This window comes from Pollachius pollachius (genome assembly GCF_949987615.1).
Source record: "Pollachius pollachius genome assembly, chromosome: 2".
NCBI classification, from domain to species: Eukaryota; Metazoa; Chordata; class Actinopteri; order Gadiformes; family Gadidae; genus Pollachius; species Pollachius pollachius.
Genome location: NC_136935.1, coordinates 49,124,702 through 49,142,209, shown reverse-complemented (window position 1 = coordinate 49,142,209; position 17,508 = coordinate 49,124,702). Strand labels below are relative to the sequence as shown.

Genomic DNA, 17,508 nt, shown 5'->3' with positions numbered 1-17,508 from the left:
AGTATGTTTCGTCTTATTTTGGGAAGTATTTAGAATAACTCTGATAAATGTATGGTTTATTTGATGATTTATCCTTTAAAATAAAAGTAATATACATTGTGCATTATTTTGTTGTTTTTTGTATAGCTTTTGTAATTGATCTTATTCCCTGGGGAATAGATCTTACAAAATATGCAAGTAGACATGCATAAACACAGACACAGACACACACATTCACAGAACAAGACAGAACACACAGCCTTTAAATGTTGACAAGATCTTTATTGGTAATAATCAGAGCATAACCTGTCAAGTTACAAAGAATGTTAAAACACAAAATCTCTTTACAGGTATATTCCAATAAATATATTCCTAAAGCATATGGGAGGAACAATCTCTTACAAGACTTTGGCGAATTTAAATATTACAGTATGGCTTCAACTTCTCGCAGAACCTGACCTCTGCAGTGATCAACCTGGCCTATAACGTCAATATCCTTACAAAAGGCGGATTCAACTCAATTCCAAAGAGTGAGGTTAAGACCTGCGGCATTGTATTTGATCTCAGCCTCTATGACTTTGCCTCAACCAACTAGTGCTGATATGCTAACCACGTCCGTAAATATTAGTGGACGGCATGTGGCTCAGGAGGCAGAGCGGGTTGGCTGATAACCGAACGGTTGCTAGTTCAATCCCCGGCTCCTCCTAGCGTGAGTGTCGAGGTGTCCCTGAGCAAAACACCTCACCCTGACAGCTCCGGACGAGCCGGCTGTCGCCATTCATGGTGGACTCCGCCGTGAATGTGTGCATCAATGGGTGAATGTCAGGCAGTATTGTAAAGCGCTTTGAGCGGCTGGTTAGAAAAGCGCAATATAGGTGCAGTCCATTTACCACTACATGTGCAATTATACGCCACATTTCCTCTTCCACCCACTCTCCAGTCCACTAAGGCACAAAAGACCCCTATAAATATCTAATTTAAGCGGTAAAGGGCTTGTGGCTATGGTGGCTCATCCTCCAGCATGGGGGTCTGAGGCTTAGGGCTTGTTGATGGATCCCTGCATGACGTCGATGGCCTCGCCGCAGGGCTGCAGGGGGTCATGCTCTGCAAAGACGTGGCACACGTTCTCCATGCCAGCCTCCACGCCTTTGGCCACGAAGCCAAACATCCTGTTGGAGGTGGCGGGGGAGTGAGATTAGATTAGAAGTGTTTGTATTGTAATAGCATGCGCCTTTGCCTACGCTTTACGCCCTTAAGGTGGACAGCTGACACTTCATTCGCCAAAGTCTTTACATTTTGCAGAGAAGATATAGGCGAGGCAAGGCAAGGCAAACTTTGTTTATATAGCACTTTTCATAAACGAGGCAGACTCAAAATGCTTCGCATAGAAACGATGTCATAAGATAAAATAATAAAATAACATAGATATAACAAGAAGGCATTTGATGAAGACAGGGAACACATACCTTGCTCCTGATTTGCCGTCTTTCAGCCACCTGTGAGGATTGACACAACAGAAGATTAGAGTGGATTGATTGCATTGAGGCGATGAGACAATTTAAGACTAAATAGTTTAGATCTGTTCTTGTCATGAACCTGAAATGGTTAAAATACACTATTACTCATCACTCTCAAGCTTCCAACACTCACTTAAAGATATGAAATGCTGCCTGACATGACTCATATGGCCTTACTGGGTGTGTGCTTCCTTTGCCCTAAAGAAAACCTAAAGGTTTACCGCTAACCCCTGGCAACGGCTGCTGCTGCTACTGCTATTACTAAGCACTTCGGGCCATACTCACAATCGGTTGTTTGGATCCGGTCCGCTGTAGCTCAGCAGGTGAGCCGGGTAGTGGCGCCGGAAGAACTGTCTAGGGGGAAGGACAAACGCCAGGGGTTACAACCGCGCACCAGAGAGGAAACCGCCCATCCCATAGTAAAGCCACTGGGTTCCTTTATCACTGAATCAAAGATGCTGCCTGGCAGAGATTTGGCCCCCCGCTAATTATCGGTGTGTTTACGGAGAGGAAGGAGAGAACGCGTCGTTTAACTCAAACCGCTGTCCCGTTTAGCGGTTCATTGGGTTGTTGCCTTGAGGTAGCCGGTAGCCGCTGTCTTCGTTGACAACAAGATTGGATCACATTATGAACTGGTGTGTCCGGAGCTGGATAGTCTAGTCTAGTCTAGTGGGTGGGGGGGGTTGACTCCCAGTCAAAAGGTTCCGGGCTCGAATCCCAATGTCCACAGTCTCTCTTGAGGAAGAGGGCTTTCACTTTGATGAAAGCATTTGGTAAAAGCAAGTGTTTATGATCAGTACACAACAGTTAATCAACCGCATACTTTCTCTTGACGTCGGTCAGGGTGACCCCCTTCTGGGACACCCTGAAGTTCACGATGGTGGGGGTGATGCTGGCCTTGGAGTCCTTCTCCAGGGTGGCGGTGACGGCCTTCTTCACGGCACAGGGGCCAGTCAGCATCTCCGTGGGGACGGTGTTGAGGAAGAGGAAGTTGCTCACTGTGGGGGATAAACACAAGGGGATTATTGAACGGTTCTGGATGTTCAGAATGTTCTGTCTAATGATCCACAGTCATATGGTGGATGATAATAGTACCCTAATGTATGGAATGATAACTAATGTCTAACTAGTTGGTCTACTGGATGACTGATGTAGATTAACCTTAAAGTCCAGCCCAAAATAAATTATGAGTGAAACAGGAAATGAAAGATCTGTGGTTTTTTTCACACCTTTTTTTTTCCTTTAAAGTACCTCCGTACCTAAGAACTGTAACTCCCATGCTCTCTGTCAACATTGTCTTGTTACAAGCTAAAGGTTAGCCTTCACTCACACTGGGGAGAAGGTCAAGATGTAACACACATTAGCTAACTGTAATCAAACACTCACACTGGGGAGAAGGTAAAGATGCCACACACGTAAGCTAACTGTTATCCCACATACACACACACACACACACACACACACACACACGCACACACACACACACACACACACACACACACTCACACACACACACACACCCACACACACACACTGGGTAGAATGTTAAGATGCAACACACATTAGCTCTGCCCATCTTACCACTTTTGGTCTTGACGTCGGATTCTGTGCTGTCATGTGAGCCATCTTCTTCTTCTGCCAGATCTGTGTGATATTCAGCTGTGTTAGGGAGTGACAGGGAGACAGAGGGAGAAATAGACACACACACACATACACACACGCACACACACACATACATACATTCGAATACAAGCAAAGACATGCACACACATTCCAGACACACCTGCATAAATACAGACACACACATTCAGACATACATATGCAACTACACACACGCACACACATTCAGACAATTGTACAAACACACACACATACATACACACACGTACTTACCGTGGGTCTGCAGCAGTAGCTTGCAGGGTAAAGCGTACGCCGTTATCGTGTGCTGGTAGACCAGGGCAGATAGACTACCTGAGAAGACAGAATCATAAAAAACAATCATTTGATATGGATTCTCTCTATGTCTGATAATCTCTGGAACCAGAGATTATCAGACATGATACGTCCCTGCGTCTCCTAAAGATCATGAATCGGTCTCAACAAACAAGTGTTTATTGAGTGTGGGAAGTTAAACATTTCCATTTCCTGTGAATGACCAATGTACCCCGTTGCCTCAGCAGGATTGCATTTCTACACCCGGAGTGAGCGGATAAGAAATTGTCGACACAGGATGAGGTCACCATGAGGCATGCGGAGGGACTCCGCCCTCTGAGCGCACGTCCGCGCTGACTTCACCTCCTTCCAGCCCTCCGCCCGCGATAAGGCAGCGGGCTGCGTTGACGGACATCCGCTGACAGCTAACAAACAACCAGAGGTGTGAGGGAGCCGGAGCAGTATTTACCGAAGAAGGGCTCGTGTTGGGAGCCTCTGATCCGCACGCCCTTGGCCGATGACTCGATGAGAAAGTGTCTCATCGACCCCGAGCCGCTCTCACCTGTCATGGAGGAAGGGCAGGGCAACGTTATTGATACAGCGCCGTTCAAACACACGTTCATACTGCTTGACAAAGGGGGTAGTCATGTGTGAAACAATTGAAAGGACTCATTGAAGGAATCATTGATCGTAGATGACAAAAAAAGGAACCAAATAAATATATGAATAAATCAAATATATAGATAAGATGAAGATGAAGAACAAACAGACACACAAATGGATTATGTAGCCCTTAAGGAACGTGGAATATGCGATCAATGTATTGAACACATGTTATTAACATCTAAGATCTGATCAATGTATTGAACACATCTTAACAACACGTAAGACTTGATCAAAGTATTGTACGCATGTTATTAACACGTAAGACTTGATCAAAGTATTGAACGCATGTTATTAACACGGAAGACTTGATCAAAGTATTGAACGCATGTTATTAACACGTAAGACTTGATCAAAGTATTGAACGCATGTTATTAACATGTAAGACTTGACCAAAGTATCAAACACATGTTAATAACATTTAAGACTTTATCAATGCATGGAACACATCTTATTAAAATGTAAGACTTGATCAATGTATTGAACGCATGTTATTAACATGTAAGACTTGATCAATGGATTGCTTATCAATAACAGGTTTGAGGAGAAAGTGTGCATGGGCCATTAAAGGGACTGCCTATGAAGCTATGAGCCTCAGGGTGAACCCAGAATGACCTGTCTCCTGTTCTGAGAATTGCCTCACATGTTGTCGGGTAGTGTCTGCAAGAAATACTTTTGGCCCTAACTTTTCCCTTTTCTTTCCCTTCTCCCCCCACCTCTTTGGGATCGGTCATGTTCTCGTGGTTTCTTTTGTCTCACTGAGCTTAGCAGACACTGAGCTGGAGGGGTTTGTAACACATTGTCTGCGGGCTGGCTGCAGTTCGTGCTCGATCATGTCCGAGGGGCGGCTTGAAAGGTGAAGCAATCGTCTCTTTTTCAATGCAGAGACACTCTGGCTGCAGTGGTGGTGACTGTACAGTTACGAGTTGCTGGGGTTTAACACTGTCATTGGCCCATAATAATATAAGTTGTAGGAGTAGTGGTTGTATTAGTAGTATAGCAGTTGTAGCAGTAGTGATAGAAACAGTAGTAGTTGTAGTAATAGTAGTTAGTTGTATTGGTAGTAGTATCATCTTCATTTACGGATAAATATATATATCTGTTACATTTGATGTTAATCTTTATTCGTTTTAATGTTTATGTGTAGCTAATGTCTTGGTTTCATCTGTACGTCTGTGTGTGTACTCAGTCTCGGCCTTGTATGTGTGTGATCATGCTAGTGCGCTAATAAAGCTGATTCTGTCCTATCCATGCATCCAAACTGCTGCTGCGGCTGCTGACACGCATGTCTCACCTAAACCCGGGTCAGAGGTTAGGTAGGGAAGAGGTTAGGAGGCCTACCTGCAGGACAGCCAGTGGGGGAGACGTCATAGGGGTCCACCTTCATCACCAGGCCGAAGCTGCCCCGGAAAGATGTGCTGTCCCTCACCACAAACACCCCAGGTAGCCTGTCCTTCAATAGGGCCTCCGCTACAACGGACGATGGATCACAGAGACTGCTTGAGGAACGTGTGAACCATGAAGTTCGCTCCGTGCCCATAACCAGGACCGCAGAGTCGCTCACCAGCCTCCGCGAAAGACTCGAGAGTCACTTGTTTAGAGTTCATCTAGACTCTGCACAGGCTCTCCGACACCCCCATATGCATTTATTGTATGTTGTACGTCCTGGCACTTAATGTACGCACTTATTGTTTGTTTTGGATAAAAGTGTCTGCTAAATGCCCTAAAGGTAAATGCAAATGTGGTAGATACTGCATCTCTACTATGGTACATAGTATTGGTACATAGTCATTCTATTGGACGGACTGACTTTTTAAACGTACAGTCCCATAACGGTTTCTCCGATTTTGATGTGGTGGCAGTGACATGAATTCATTTTAATGTCGTTGGTATGTTGGGGTTCTTTAAAAGGGACTGACATTTTAAACGTACACTCCCAAACCAGTTTCTCAGATTTTAATGGCAGTAACATGAATTAATTTTAATGTCGTTGGTATGTCGGGGGTTCTTAAGAAGGGGTGTACAGGAATGTGGGGGGTTTCTTGGCTCACCTTCTGCTCGGTTTATGTGTGGTCGGAACCAGAACTTTGATGTGTCCATGACAAATTTCATCGAGGGCTGACTTCCATGGAAATGGGCCTGGAAACCTAGAGGACCGTAAAAGTGTTTTAAGATCCAGGGTTCCTCAAAGTCAAGCGCACCAGAAGGGGCCAAATGCTTTTCACGCCGCATTCCTGCTCGGACTGGCAGCATGAAAGGCCACACTCAACCACGAGCTGTGTCCCTGTCTCGCAGTTATAAATTCCCAGTGTCTGAAAGAATAAAAACAATCCATTGACGGCTCAATGAGCCAATGGAGTTACAGGCTATAAAAATGTTTTGACCTATGCATAAACGGGAGAAAAACGTCAACGGTTAGCCTCAAGGGATGTCTTTCAGTCAATTGTAAGTGGACTACATTTATACAGCGCTTTTCTAACCAGTGGCCACTCAAAACACTTTACAATATTGCCATTCATGCACACATTCACCCACCGACGGCGGTGTCAACCATGCAAGGCGGCAGACAGCTCGTAGGGAGCTGTCAGGGTCGGAGGTGTCTTGCTCAGGGACACCTCGGCACAAGACAGCTAGGAGGAGCCGGGGATCGAACTTGCACCCTTCCGGTTACCAGCCAACCCCCTCTACCTCCTGAGCCACATGCATAACCAAATAGTCGCTGCATAAAAGGGAGAAAACGTCAACTGTTTGAGGCAAGGCATGTCTTTGAGTCTTTTAAGGACCCTGAACAGCGCAGGCTCCGTAAACACTCACCGTGAGGGATGGACGGCTTCGGGGGCTCCGACTGCGGTGCGACCGGACGGCTGGGGTCTGGCTCCGTCGGCACCCCGTTGACCAGCACCACAGGGATGTCCATGAGGGAGCCGGCCAGCGACGCAGGGCTGCTGTGGCTGCCGTAGCCCTGGAGCCCCTGGAAGTGGTCCAGGAGGGAGGGCTTGGTCGGCGAGGTCCTTGTGTCGTAGGATGACCCGGACACATTGCTGAAGGAGCCTGATGTCGTCCGCTGGCAGAGGGACTCTGGGCTATCCGCGTCCTCGCTGGCCAGGGACAGACAGCTGCACGTCGGGCGAGACAAAAGCGTGCATGGTTGATATCAAGGCACAAGCAACATACATACATGCATTTCAGTGTCAAATCATGAACCTCAACTGCTACTCCCCCCCCCCGGCTGAATGTGTGAAGATGTGTGGTTGATTTGTTTTGTAGGAAACGGATAGTCAAGTGTGTGAACAATCATAAGGTACTTGGTTGCACCCCACAGCCTGACCTGAGGCATGAGAATTCAGTGCTGGCGATAGAAGCGTCTGCTAAATGCCTTCATAGTCGCACAAATGCATAGAGGTTGATCTGATTAAGAATTGAAGAAATTGCTATAAGATGGTAGCCTGGATATTGCCAGACCAAGCTCAATCGTAGATTGAGCTTGGTCTGGGGAGGCTGCTGTCATTTTCTTCAGCACAAGAGGCGTGATCGACGGGCCTAGTTCAAACGACCCTGTACGCGATTGGCTGCTTGCCGTCGCTTCCCTGTCGTCATTGTGTTAAACCAGCCAATAGCGCGCCAGGGGGAAAAGCCAGCTTGGTGATTGGCTCCCTCAAAAACCTATCGAAACCAGAAATAAATGTATTGCTCTTCTCTAGACCCTTCTGCGGGGCGAACTCAAATCGCCGGCAGAATGGGCGGGGGGCTACCCGGTCTAATGAGAAGGATCCCTCCCACTGCGTACACCTCCCAGGACTTTACCTGCCCAGCATGTAGCTGGTGTCGGAGCCGGGCGACATGGACAGCATGGAGACGCCGCTGTTCCTGTTGGAGTGCGTCCTGCGAGGGGACATCGCGTTGGCGAAGGTGTCGCCCTGCGTCGAGGGCCGTCGCCGGCCGCCGCCGCCGCCGCCGCCGCCGCACGGCAACGGGGGCCTCGACGAAGAGGAGGAGGAGGGGGAGGACGAGAAGATGAGGGAGCCGTGGGGGCTGCAGCGGGGCGAGGCGGGGGAGGGGATGGGGATACTGCGGGTAGCGTTAGGGGAGCAGCTCCGGGGGGCCAGGACGCAGCGGTACAGGTCCTCCTCTGGAGAGGAGTCTTCTGGGGGGGGTGGGGGAGAACGGGAGGTGGAGGAAGAGAGGAAAGTGGAAGTTGTGAAATGGTGGGTACTTCCACAGAATAGGAAGCTTTCCGTCTTTAAAGGGGTGATATGACGAGTGATTAGCCGTTACAAGCCGTTTGAGGACCGGCCTTTTCCTGTGTTTTAGTGACATCACAAGGGGACGTGTCCGTCGAGATGCATGACGGATCGGTCTACCAGCCTACCCAGTGGACTCTACTGAATATTGCTTATCTACCCATCATACATCTAGGTTGAGATGTCACTCAACCTAGACTCAACCTAAAACACAGGAAGAGGCCGATTTTCAAACGGCTTGTAATGGCTAATCACACTCACACCTGGCGGTGTGATATCACCCCTTTAATGAGATCATGCACAGGATGACCATGTCGGTGCACTCGATCATGTAAGATAAGGAAGCTTTCTTTCACGGTTGAACAGCAGCATTTGGCACTGGTTTAATTACACAGCGTTCCCATTGCTTCCCCTTACATGGTCGGCTTGGCTGTGGGACTGAAAGGCAGGATCGGTCTCGAATGTAAACACAATACAACACACCTGACGGAAACTGAAGCTCCTTCCAGCAGGTACTTACTTGCAGCCCCAACCCAGTTCTCCATTCCTCCCTTCCCAAATACAAGTTCCAAAACATTGTTTGCCTGCTTTTATTCTGAAGGAATTTTATGATGATGATTATGTTTAAACTCGTTCACTATTCCACTTTCTATTGTTTGATCTGCGTCTATCTGGGGTCTGGCCTCCCGTTACAGTTTAATGCATTACCTTATCATGCTGACTTAAAAAAGTGGAGAATGGGTTATCTGCCGTAGCACGCTAGTAATAACCAAGTTTAATGCGAAAAACAAAAAAACGGTGAAGAACTCGTACTGAGCGCTTTCTAAACATTTCCAAATGTGGCCAGCGTGGAAGCAGTTAAATTAAATGTTGCTCTTGCGTTTTGAAGGATATGAGCTGCTGTGTTACAGCACTACATAAGGGCGTGTAATGCAGCGAGCTAGTCGTGCAGTATATATGTTTTACAACAGGATATGCATGTGTGTGTGTGTGTGTGTGTGTGTGTGTGTGTGTGCGCATGCGTGCGTGTGTGTTTGCGTGTACGTGTATGTGTGTGCACACTCGCGTGTGTGGGTGTCTGGGTGCACGCGCATGTGTGTGTGCATGTGTGGTTGCTTGACGTGCGCGTGCGTCGAGGTTGCTCCCTGCACCGGTGAACTCAGCTCAGGGCGTGTCGCTCCGCCTGGGCAGAGATCCAAGAGCAGTCAAGGGGCGTAAATACCTGAGTGCGTAAATCTCAGCCCCAAAACACCGGTGAATTTCCATAACCCCAGGCTCTCCAGATGCTAATAGCCAGGGTTCTCAAAGAGCCGTATGCGGCTCTAATTATAAAGCGACAGCCGTAACAAATAAATACTCCCGATAAAGTAGCTGCATACTTAAACGGTTTTATTTATCGCCTCACCTGTGTAGGAGCTGACGTTGACGAGACTCGTCGTCGGGAGGGGCTCGAACGTCGGATCCAATTCGAGTATGAGCTGGTTCAGGTTGTCCAGGGATACCTCGAGCTCGGGGTCGCTGAACGGACTGGTGGAGATCGATTGACTCGGACTCGTTGACCTCGGAGACGTGTCCAGTCGGACGGTCTGGCCCACTCGCAGGACATGGTTGGGTATCACGTGGGACATGTTGGCTACTGCAGGCATGCCGGTGGGAAATAATAAACGGCTTGTTGTCTGCAAGAGAGGAGGAAAAAAGCAGGAGTGAATGAGTTAGATCCATTTCACATCGTGGGCCAAACTCGTATTGATTCCTGATGCACCCATTTTCCCAGGTTCTCAAAGGGTCCTTTGTTGTTGAACTTGTAACCTGAGGGGTGTAAAATAAGTCGGGTTGGATTGTTGCTGCTGCAACCACAGGCTTTTACCTTGGTTGAACCTCTATTGTGCATCATGGTCACAAGGCTATTGTAAGAAGAGAGTGGGCCTACTGTATATGTATGGCCCTGTATGTATATGTCATCAGACAGTGTACCCATACAGGCACACTAAAACCAAATTATTATCACTGCTGTTAAGAGTGTGGATTTCAACCTTTTGGCCTTTGTCGACTTATCAGGAAAGTTTATATATGATCTTATAAAGTTACGAGGTTAAGGTTGTATAACGGCTGAACCCTCCCCCCCCCTCCCCAAACTTCTCGTCTCCAAGATAAGGAGTGGCTGATGCTGATTCACTCCAGAGCCTCTTCGTTACCATGACGACAGACTTGTATTGATGTCAACACACTTTCCCTGATGAGAGATGCTAGTTTACTCACACTGATCATTTCTATGTATTATATCTATGTTATATTATTTTATATTATTGTATTATACTATACTGACGGAAATTGTAACCCTTAGGGTTAGGGTTAGGGCTACATGTTTCTACACTGTTGCTTTTGACATGTATTATAGACTGACAGTTTACTAATGTATAGTAAGCCTATAGTATAATAGTATAGTATAGTATAGTATAGTATAGTATAGTATAGTATAGTATAGAATAGTATAGTATAGTATAAGGAAATTACAATCCAACTTCTGATTTAAGCACATATTTCTAGAAGTACAATTAGCTTTAAATACTATGGACCTGCTGAGTTCCACACAAGCCATCATGTGAAGGAATTGTTATTCAAAGGGACTTTATAAAGGAAACATAAAACAACATATATGATGAATATATACTTAAGAAAAAACGATACACATGCTACACCATATACCATAATGCCCTCATTGAGATAGCACTCTGATTCCTTATCGACCCATATAGCGGCCATGCTGTAAATAAAGTCATGAAAAAGAGGGTGCCTTACCTGTTGCTCTATGTGCTGCTGCTCCTGTCTTACTGAGTGGGAGAGGGTTGTATAGTGACTACCCTGGCTGCGCTCAGTGTCTTTATCAATGCCTCCCAACCCTTTCTCCTGTAAGCCAATAAGCTACCCAGAGGCTGTGGCGGTACGGTCTCTCGCTGCTCCCTGTTGATGAAATCCCCCAGCCTAGAGACACTCGGAGTGTGACACCATGGCTGTTGGTATTTTCCTGACTATTTCACGGTCTGTGATTCATGGAGTGTTTCGACATGGGTAGGAGTCAGTCAGGGTTGAGGCAACATTAAGGGAAATACTTGGTGTTTGTAATTGATTGGAAGTGTCTGTGGTACGTGTGTGTGCGTGTGTGTGGTTTTCTTTTTTTCAGGAATGCGTATTTATGTGCAACGAGCCGTGATCTTCAGATATATTTAGACGAGCACCTCTGCCAGTTTTTTTCATCTAGCTCAATAAAATATCTTGTGGATTTGTAAATAAAGATATCCATTTATTGTTGCATATAAAGTACATCTCGTATGCCAGTGCCCTTATGCTTAAAACTAATTAAACTGTTAAAATGTCCCTGTTTTGCAAACCCAGTGCTGGTCTTTAAGTCAACATAGGAACCTACAGGTACTTTTAATTTATGCTTTTTATACTCAGGTTCAATTCCCACCTGTGGTCCCATGCTGATTTAATTCCCACTCTTCTTCAACCTGCCTCACTGTTCCCAATATCACAAAAAAGCTCATCAAATTTATAAAACCAAAGATTTTTCACATGGATTTTATGCAAATGCTGTTGATGGAAATGTCTCATTCGGTCATGGACAATAATAACAAATTAATGTACACAACACCTGTAGAAAAGATGGGTAACCTTTATTGATTTACAGAACAAAATGACAATCAAAAGATATATTGTTTATTAACACTCTATATTTGACCCTTCCCCATATTCACACACATGAACCCACACTCACTTCATTCAGGGAGGAAATGTTCACGTTCAGGGGTTCCTTAATCAGAAGCACTTGCAAAACAGTTGTCAGAATGTCAAGAATTTGGATAGAAAAATATAATGATAGAGAGGGCGCATAAATGAAGATAGATCTAATCATTTTATCGTCTATAAACTCTTTGATGTCACTGAGCAATTGTTAAATTAGGACCTTATTCAAAAGAAAAAGAAAAAGAAAAAAACATATATATAGCCATTGACTCAAATACACATTATGTCATTCATAGCAGACTCGATCAGCTCATCATCTACAGCTCTATTCTGGCTCTAATCCTCATGTCAATTAGTCATCTATTTTCTCTGCGGCCATGCTACGATGATGATGTCCACTGTTAGACAGTGGACCATTTTGTCCTCTTTTTAAAGCTACTGTAGGTAAGTCATGCGAGGTGTAAAGAGAGCGAGAGCATGAGAGAGCAAGAGAGTAGGATTTTGAAAATAAACCAGTCTGTGCCTATGTGTTGCATTCAGGCACCTGTTGTGCAAAGGCAAGGTAGATTCCCCCACACCAATCAGGGAAGAGATGCCTTGATTGGTCAGAATTGAGGAGGGAGCTGCCCAAACATCGAAATTAGCTCATAAATGAGGCAAGCGCAGTCAATTTGAAACAGATATTTTCATACCGCATTTCCCTCACTGATAGACGGCTTTCGGCCGTTCATTCCCACCCCATTAAACTGAAATTATAGCTTTGGTTCAGCACCTTTAAGGGGAAAATGTGGTAGTGGTTTCCGTGTCTGCCACGGTGCTCTTCCTGCCAGAGTGCAAACTGTACTTATAGAATTGCTCGTTGGATAGGCAGCCAGCCTCTTTCATCAGCTTCAGCAGATCCTGGCGGAACTTCACCCCGATGAAGCCGTACACCAGCGGGTTAAGGCAGCACCGGTACACTGCCAGGAACTGGGTGATGTCGCTAGCAAAGAGCAGCGCCTTCTGATGAGCGCAGTCCCCAGTCTGGCCAAGGGCCAGACTGGGGACCAGGGTACTCACAAAAAGGTACAGGGTGTACGGCACCTGGCAGCACAGGAATGTTGCCACCACCGCAAAGATCACCTTCAGGGCGCGGTTGCGCTTGAAGCCGCGCGATTGGCACAGCTTCACGGCAATGGCACTGTAGCAGAAGGTCATGACCAGGAGCGGCACCACGAAGCCCAGGGCGATCTGCGTGCTGTGGATGCTGACGAGAAGGCTGAAGGACGAGTTGTCGGCCGGGTAAGGGGTACAGGTGCCGTGGCGGATGTTGGTGTACCTCATCTCAGGGATGGAGAACACCAGGGCCATGGCCCAGATGACGCCCAACGACAGCTTGCTGAGGTAGGCGGTCTTGGTGCGGTTGAGGTGCGCCAACAAGGCCTTGGTGATTGCGAAGTAGCGGTCCACGCTGATGCAGGACAGCAGCAGTATGCTGCTGTATAGGGTGACCTTGTGCAGGGTGTACATGGCCTTACACATGAACACGTCCAGCGCCCAGTCGGCCAGGAAGTTAGCGGCCCAGAAGGGGAGCGTGAGAGTGAAGAGGAGGTCGGCGAAGGCGAGGTTCAGGAGGTACACGTCGGTCATCGTCTTCAGTCGGCGGAAGTGGAGGAAGGTGAAGATGACCAGGCTGTTGCCGACCAGGCCCAGGATGAAGATGATGGTGCAAGACAGGGGGATGAACCAAAGACGGAACTGATAGATAACATTGGTTTTCTTGCACAGGGTGTATGTGTACATTGAGTAGTCCACTGTGTTTTCATCGTAGTCGTAGCGTACGGTCGTGTCATCCAGATTTAGTTCTTCTTCTTGTTCTTGAGATGAGCAGATCTGGAATAAATTGTACCATGGCACCCATGTGGAAGCAAATACTATTAATTTATATTCTTATCTTATCTTATCTTATTTTCCATCTTATCTGGTTAAGATGAAGGAAGTCTTGAAATTTTGCTGATTTGTAATGCTGAAATAAGGTGCATCTATATACGGCTAGAGTCTACTTTGCTTACCTTAACGTTGATAATCAAAATACACAAAGATGGTACAAATATCTGAAAATCTGAAAAACAGGGGCAGGGTTAATCCAATAATATCATAATACAACACAATAGCATACAAATTAATCAATAACATGCACACAGAGAGGGATACATTTAGTGAGATGGAGGTGGATATAAGGTGACTTCAGCACAACTAACAGGTTAGAGAATTGTTTAAATTCATTCCATAATCACTAATGAAAGTGTCAAAGTAACGAGAAATGTATTCAGCTGGATTTCGTATCTAACCCTAACCCAAAACTGCATTAATCAATAGCATTGTAATCTTCAAAGCCCTCGTGCATTGTATGCACGGTATGCAGGCAATTAGTAACTGCAATTAATTGCATGCTTTGAAGTTTAATTTCACAAGAACTGCAATCTACATAATACTACTACGATTGATATCACTATTACTTTCACTTCTGCTAGAAACAATAATGATACAACCTTTACTACAGTATTGAAACGCTACTTAATAATGCTTATGAAATTGTATAAACTTTATCAACTTGATATTAGTTCCCATTAGTATTACATTTTGTAAATATCGAAGTCTGTTATTAATTTTCTTCTGATAAATATCTTATCTCACCAAGGCACTCACCATTGACCTTTGCCATGTCTCCCCAGCCTCGACTTCACCTCCTCAGTGAGCAGTTTACTGTAAGAGAAAAACTTCAAAACAGGGTGGAAACCCAGAGCCAGGCTGAGACGGGACTTCCGACAAGAAGATAAGAAGCACAGGGTGCTGTGCTGCAACAATGAGTTCATCTGGTTGATTTTTAAGGTAAGCTAAGCAAGTCTAAATCAAGCACAGGATTCGAACACAGTTTGCTATACTTCTGGTATTGGGTCTTTTAATATAGTCTTTGATAAAAACAGGTTTGGAACGGCACACACACAAACACACAAGCACACACACACAAACACACACTATGTATCAGTGCATGCTCTGCAGAGTTGCACACCTGTTTCAATGTGGTTTTCCAACTTTCACTCAGGTGGTTTCAACCACATTGTCTATCAGCGGCCCCTGCATCATAGTGTAAATCTGCTTTATTAGCTGCCAAAGATGTAGACATTGTTCACACCCAGTCTTTTATACATTATAAGAAATTACAGTAGGGCGTTGCTTTGTTACAAGAAAAAGCCGCAATGGCAAAACTAATGTCGGTTTTCTTCTTGGCCTCCTGAATAGAATGTGTTACAATTGTGCTTTTTTTAGAAAACTAGTAGAGTGCCCATTCAAAGCAGGCCTCGCTAGGCCTCCGGTGATGCAGCTCATCCCAACAATTCAATCTTAGTTGGATATTCAAGGTTCCTGAAGCGTGAAGGGAAACAGGCACGTTGCAGTATCACCCATCTTTGAAGTTGATTTGATTGCATTGTGCAAGAGTTCCTAAAATAATACCCAGCTGTGTTTCAAATGGCTGCATGCCATATACTGTATTGGAGGGCAGAACCTTGCTATGACACGATCGATGTGTTGTGCGGGCCAACATTGACGTTGTACAGAAACAAATCCAGCGTCAGAGTGAGTTACATGCAAACGTCAAAAGTCTTGCTTTAAATTCCTCATTGCCTGCTTTTGTTCAAAAGAGGAATCAAATGTTGATGGTAATGAACCCGGTGAAAAGTGTCTTTCTTTTAACATTGTGCTTTACCTTTGTGTTGGCCAAAACAACTGTTTGGAAGAAGAACCGCAGCACAGTTCCAAACTCAAAACAGGAAGACCCGATTCCCCCCCCCCCCCCCCCCCAACCACTTCCCTGACCTTTAGGCTTGCAAGGTATAGTTCAACTCTGTCTCTCTGCAGAAGGTAAGGAAGCACCTTCATGCATCAATAGGTGCACATTCTGATCTCTTCATATATTATGGGTTTCACTTTCAAACGAAGAAAAGGGCAAATGTTTCTTCTGGGTAAAAAAGTTTATTGATATAAATATGAAAAAAAGAATGTCGTTTTCAAACACAATGTTTACGAGCAAAGCCTTGGACGACCGAACAACAGCGTTGTCGTTTTTTCGTTTTCTTCTGAACATTGCAACATCGATAATGTGCGTAACACTGCGGACATGTTCAAAGCGTGCTGCTTGGGGCTTGATTGACAGAGGGCAAACTTGAGAACGAGGTGCTGGGCGGGTTCGAGGGCGTTGACGAGAAGAACGTGACACCAGGGGCGTAGCCAGGACATTATTGCTGTGGGGGCCAGCTCGGCACAGTCTTTTATTTAGGGTGGCACTTGATTGTTGATGGGGGGGGGGGGGGGGGTGCAACCTTATATGCAATATTTGTTAAATCAGAATATAACACTTTAGATAAGAAAAAAAAATTGTTATCTAAAAAAAATTTTTTTATATCTTATAACTAAAATTTGGACAACATAATGATGCATATATTTCAGCTTTATTTAGACCGTTTCTGTTCAGGATTTTTTATTTTATTTTTTCAGACTCGGGGGCCACGGGGGGCATGGCCCCTATGTGGCTACGCCCCTGCGTGACATGCACAATCGTTCAGGCTCTCGATGCAGCCCGTACACAAGACAGGATACTATTGCTGGATAATAAATTACACAGAAAAAAGAACAAAGCTACTAGTGACCACAAACTCCTGAGACGATACTGTCACTGAATCACTGCCACGGATGCTAAGAGTAAACCAATCATCTTCCACAAGGGAGACACTTTACTGCACTCGTCACAATAACCCAACGGAAGTGTTCTCTCGATTTATTTTTTAAACGGCGACTTCATGCAAAAACAACGACGAAAAGCAGCAATCGCATTACAGTACAAATGACAAAGTTAAGCATAACACTATTTAGTTTTCCCTCTTTTGTAATACACCTAAATTGCAATGATCTGGAGTCTGCCAGACGTAGTGCGTATAGCGTATGACGGGGAGATATGTGTTGATATTCATGTGCTGTGGCAGGACGGGTTAGGGACTTGTTCTGATTGGCCCCAGCAAGAAACAATAGTGCATTCACAAGGGCTGCCGCTACGGCTCACTGCCCCAGCCAGAGACCTGGGAGAGGAGGAGGCCCGTTGCATTGTGGGCCTTCAAGTGCTTCCAACTCCAGGGTTTATATTTAATCAGGGCTTTGCCTGAAGCCTGGACGCTACGCCTGGAAGCAGCCTTCAGTGGCGGCAGCGGCGGCTGGAGTTGCATTGTGGGTGGGCCAAGGAAGTAGTGAGCGAGCGGGCCGAATTGTTTACGCTTCGCACGGCGTTTCGCATTCATCGAGGTTCAAGTAAGACACTGCGCCGGCGGAAATAATAATAACGTATAGCTCTCTCAAAACGGGATTCCTCCAGACATCTTTTTTCCCCCTCAATGTGTCAA

General features: G+C 45.7%; 2 protein-coding genes across 3 annotated transcripts; both read right to left on the bottom strand.

The window, feature by feature from the left end:
- Positions 1-292: 292 nt before the first annotated feature.
- Positions 293-11,178, bottom strand: LOC307091888 (tensin-4-like). 2 transcript variants are annotated; one of them, XM_079758733.1, is made up of 13 exons: positions 11,132-11,178; positions 9,738-10,008; positions 7,896-8,235; positions 6,906-7,207; positions 6,143-6,238; positions 5,433-5,561; positions 3,898-3,990; positions 3,390-3,467; positions 3,078-3,140; positions 2,320-2,494; positions 1,782-1,850; positions 1,446-1,475; positions 293-1,148 (listed from the first exon to the last, which is right to left on the bottom strand). In XM_079758733.1, exons 2-13 carry the CDS (start codon positions 9,976-9,978, stop codon positions 1,016-1,018), a joined length of 1,749 nt encoding a protein of 582 aa, XP_079614859.1. In that variant the 5' UTR covers positions 9,979-10,008; positions 11,132-11,178; the 3' UTR covers positions 293-1,015. The 2 variants fall into 2 exon arrangements, with proteins under 2 accessions (XP_079614859.1, XP_079614860.1); XM_079758734.1 differs by having other exon boundaries at positions 7,896-8,232.
- An 825-nt stretch (positions 11,179-12,003) lies between these two features.
- On the bottom strand, positions 12,004-14,966 carry ccr7 (chemokine (C-C motif) receptor 7). The gene is made up of 3 exons (XM_079729917.1): positions 14,765-14,966; positions 14,128-14,177; positions 12,004-13,948 (listed from the first exon to the last, which is right to left on the bottom strand). Exons 1-3 carry the CDS (start codon positions 14,778-14,780, stop codon positions 12,851-12,853), a joined length of 1,164 nt encoding a protein of 387 aa, XP_079586043.1. The 5' UTR covers positions 14,781-14,966; the 3' UTR covers positions 12,004-12,850.
- Between the last annotated feature and the right edge of the window lie 2,542 nt (positions 14,967-17,508).

Excerpts from the sequence above, each read along its gene's own strand:
- ccr7 (XM_079729917.1), bottom strand. Across the intron at positions 13,949-14,127 it reads TTTTGATTATCAACGTTAAG|ATCTGCTCATCTCAAGAACA; the intron begins GTAAGCAAAGTA and ends AATTTATTCCAG.
- LOC307091888 (XM_079758733.1), bottom strand. The coding sequence starts at position 9,978 with ATGCCTGCAGTAGCCAACATGTCCCACGTGATACCCAACCATGTCCTG. Across the intron at positions 6,239-6,905 it reads GAAGCCGTCCATCCCTCACG|GTTTCCAGGCCCATTTCCAT; the intron begins GTGAGTGTTTAC and ends ACGGTCCTCTAG. Across the intron at positions 1,851-2,319 it reads CTGACCGACGTCAAGAGAAA|ACAGTTCTTCCGGCGCCACT; the intron begins GTATGCGGTTGA and ends CCTTCCCCCTAG.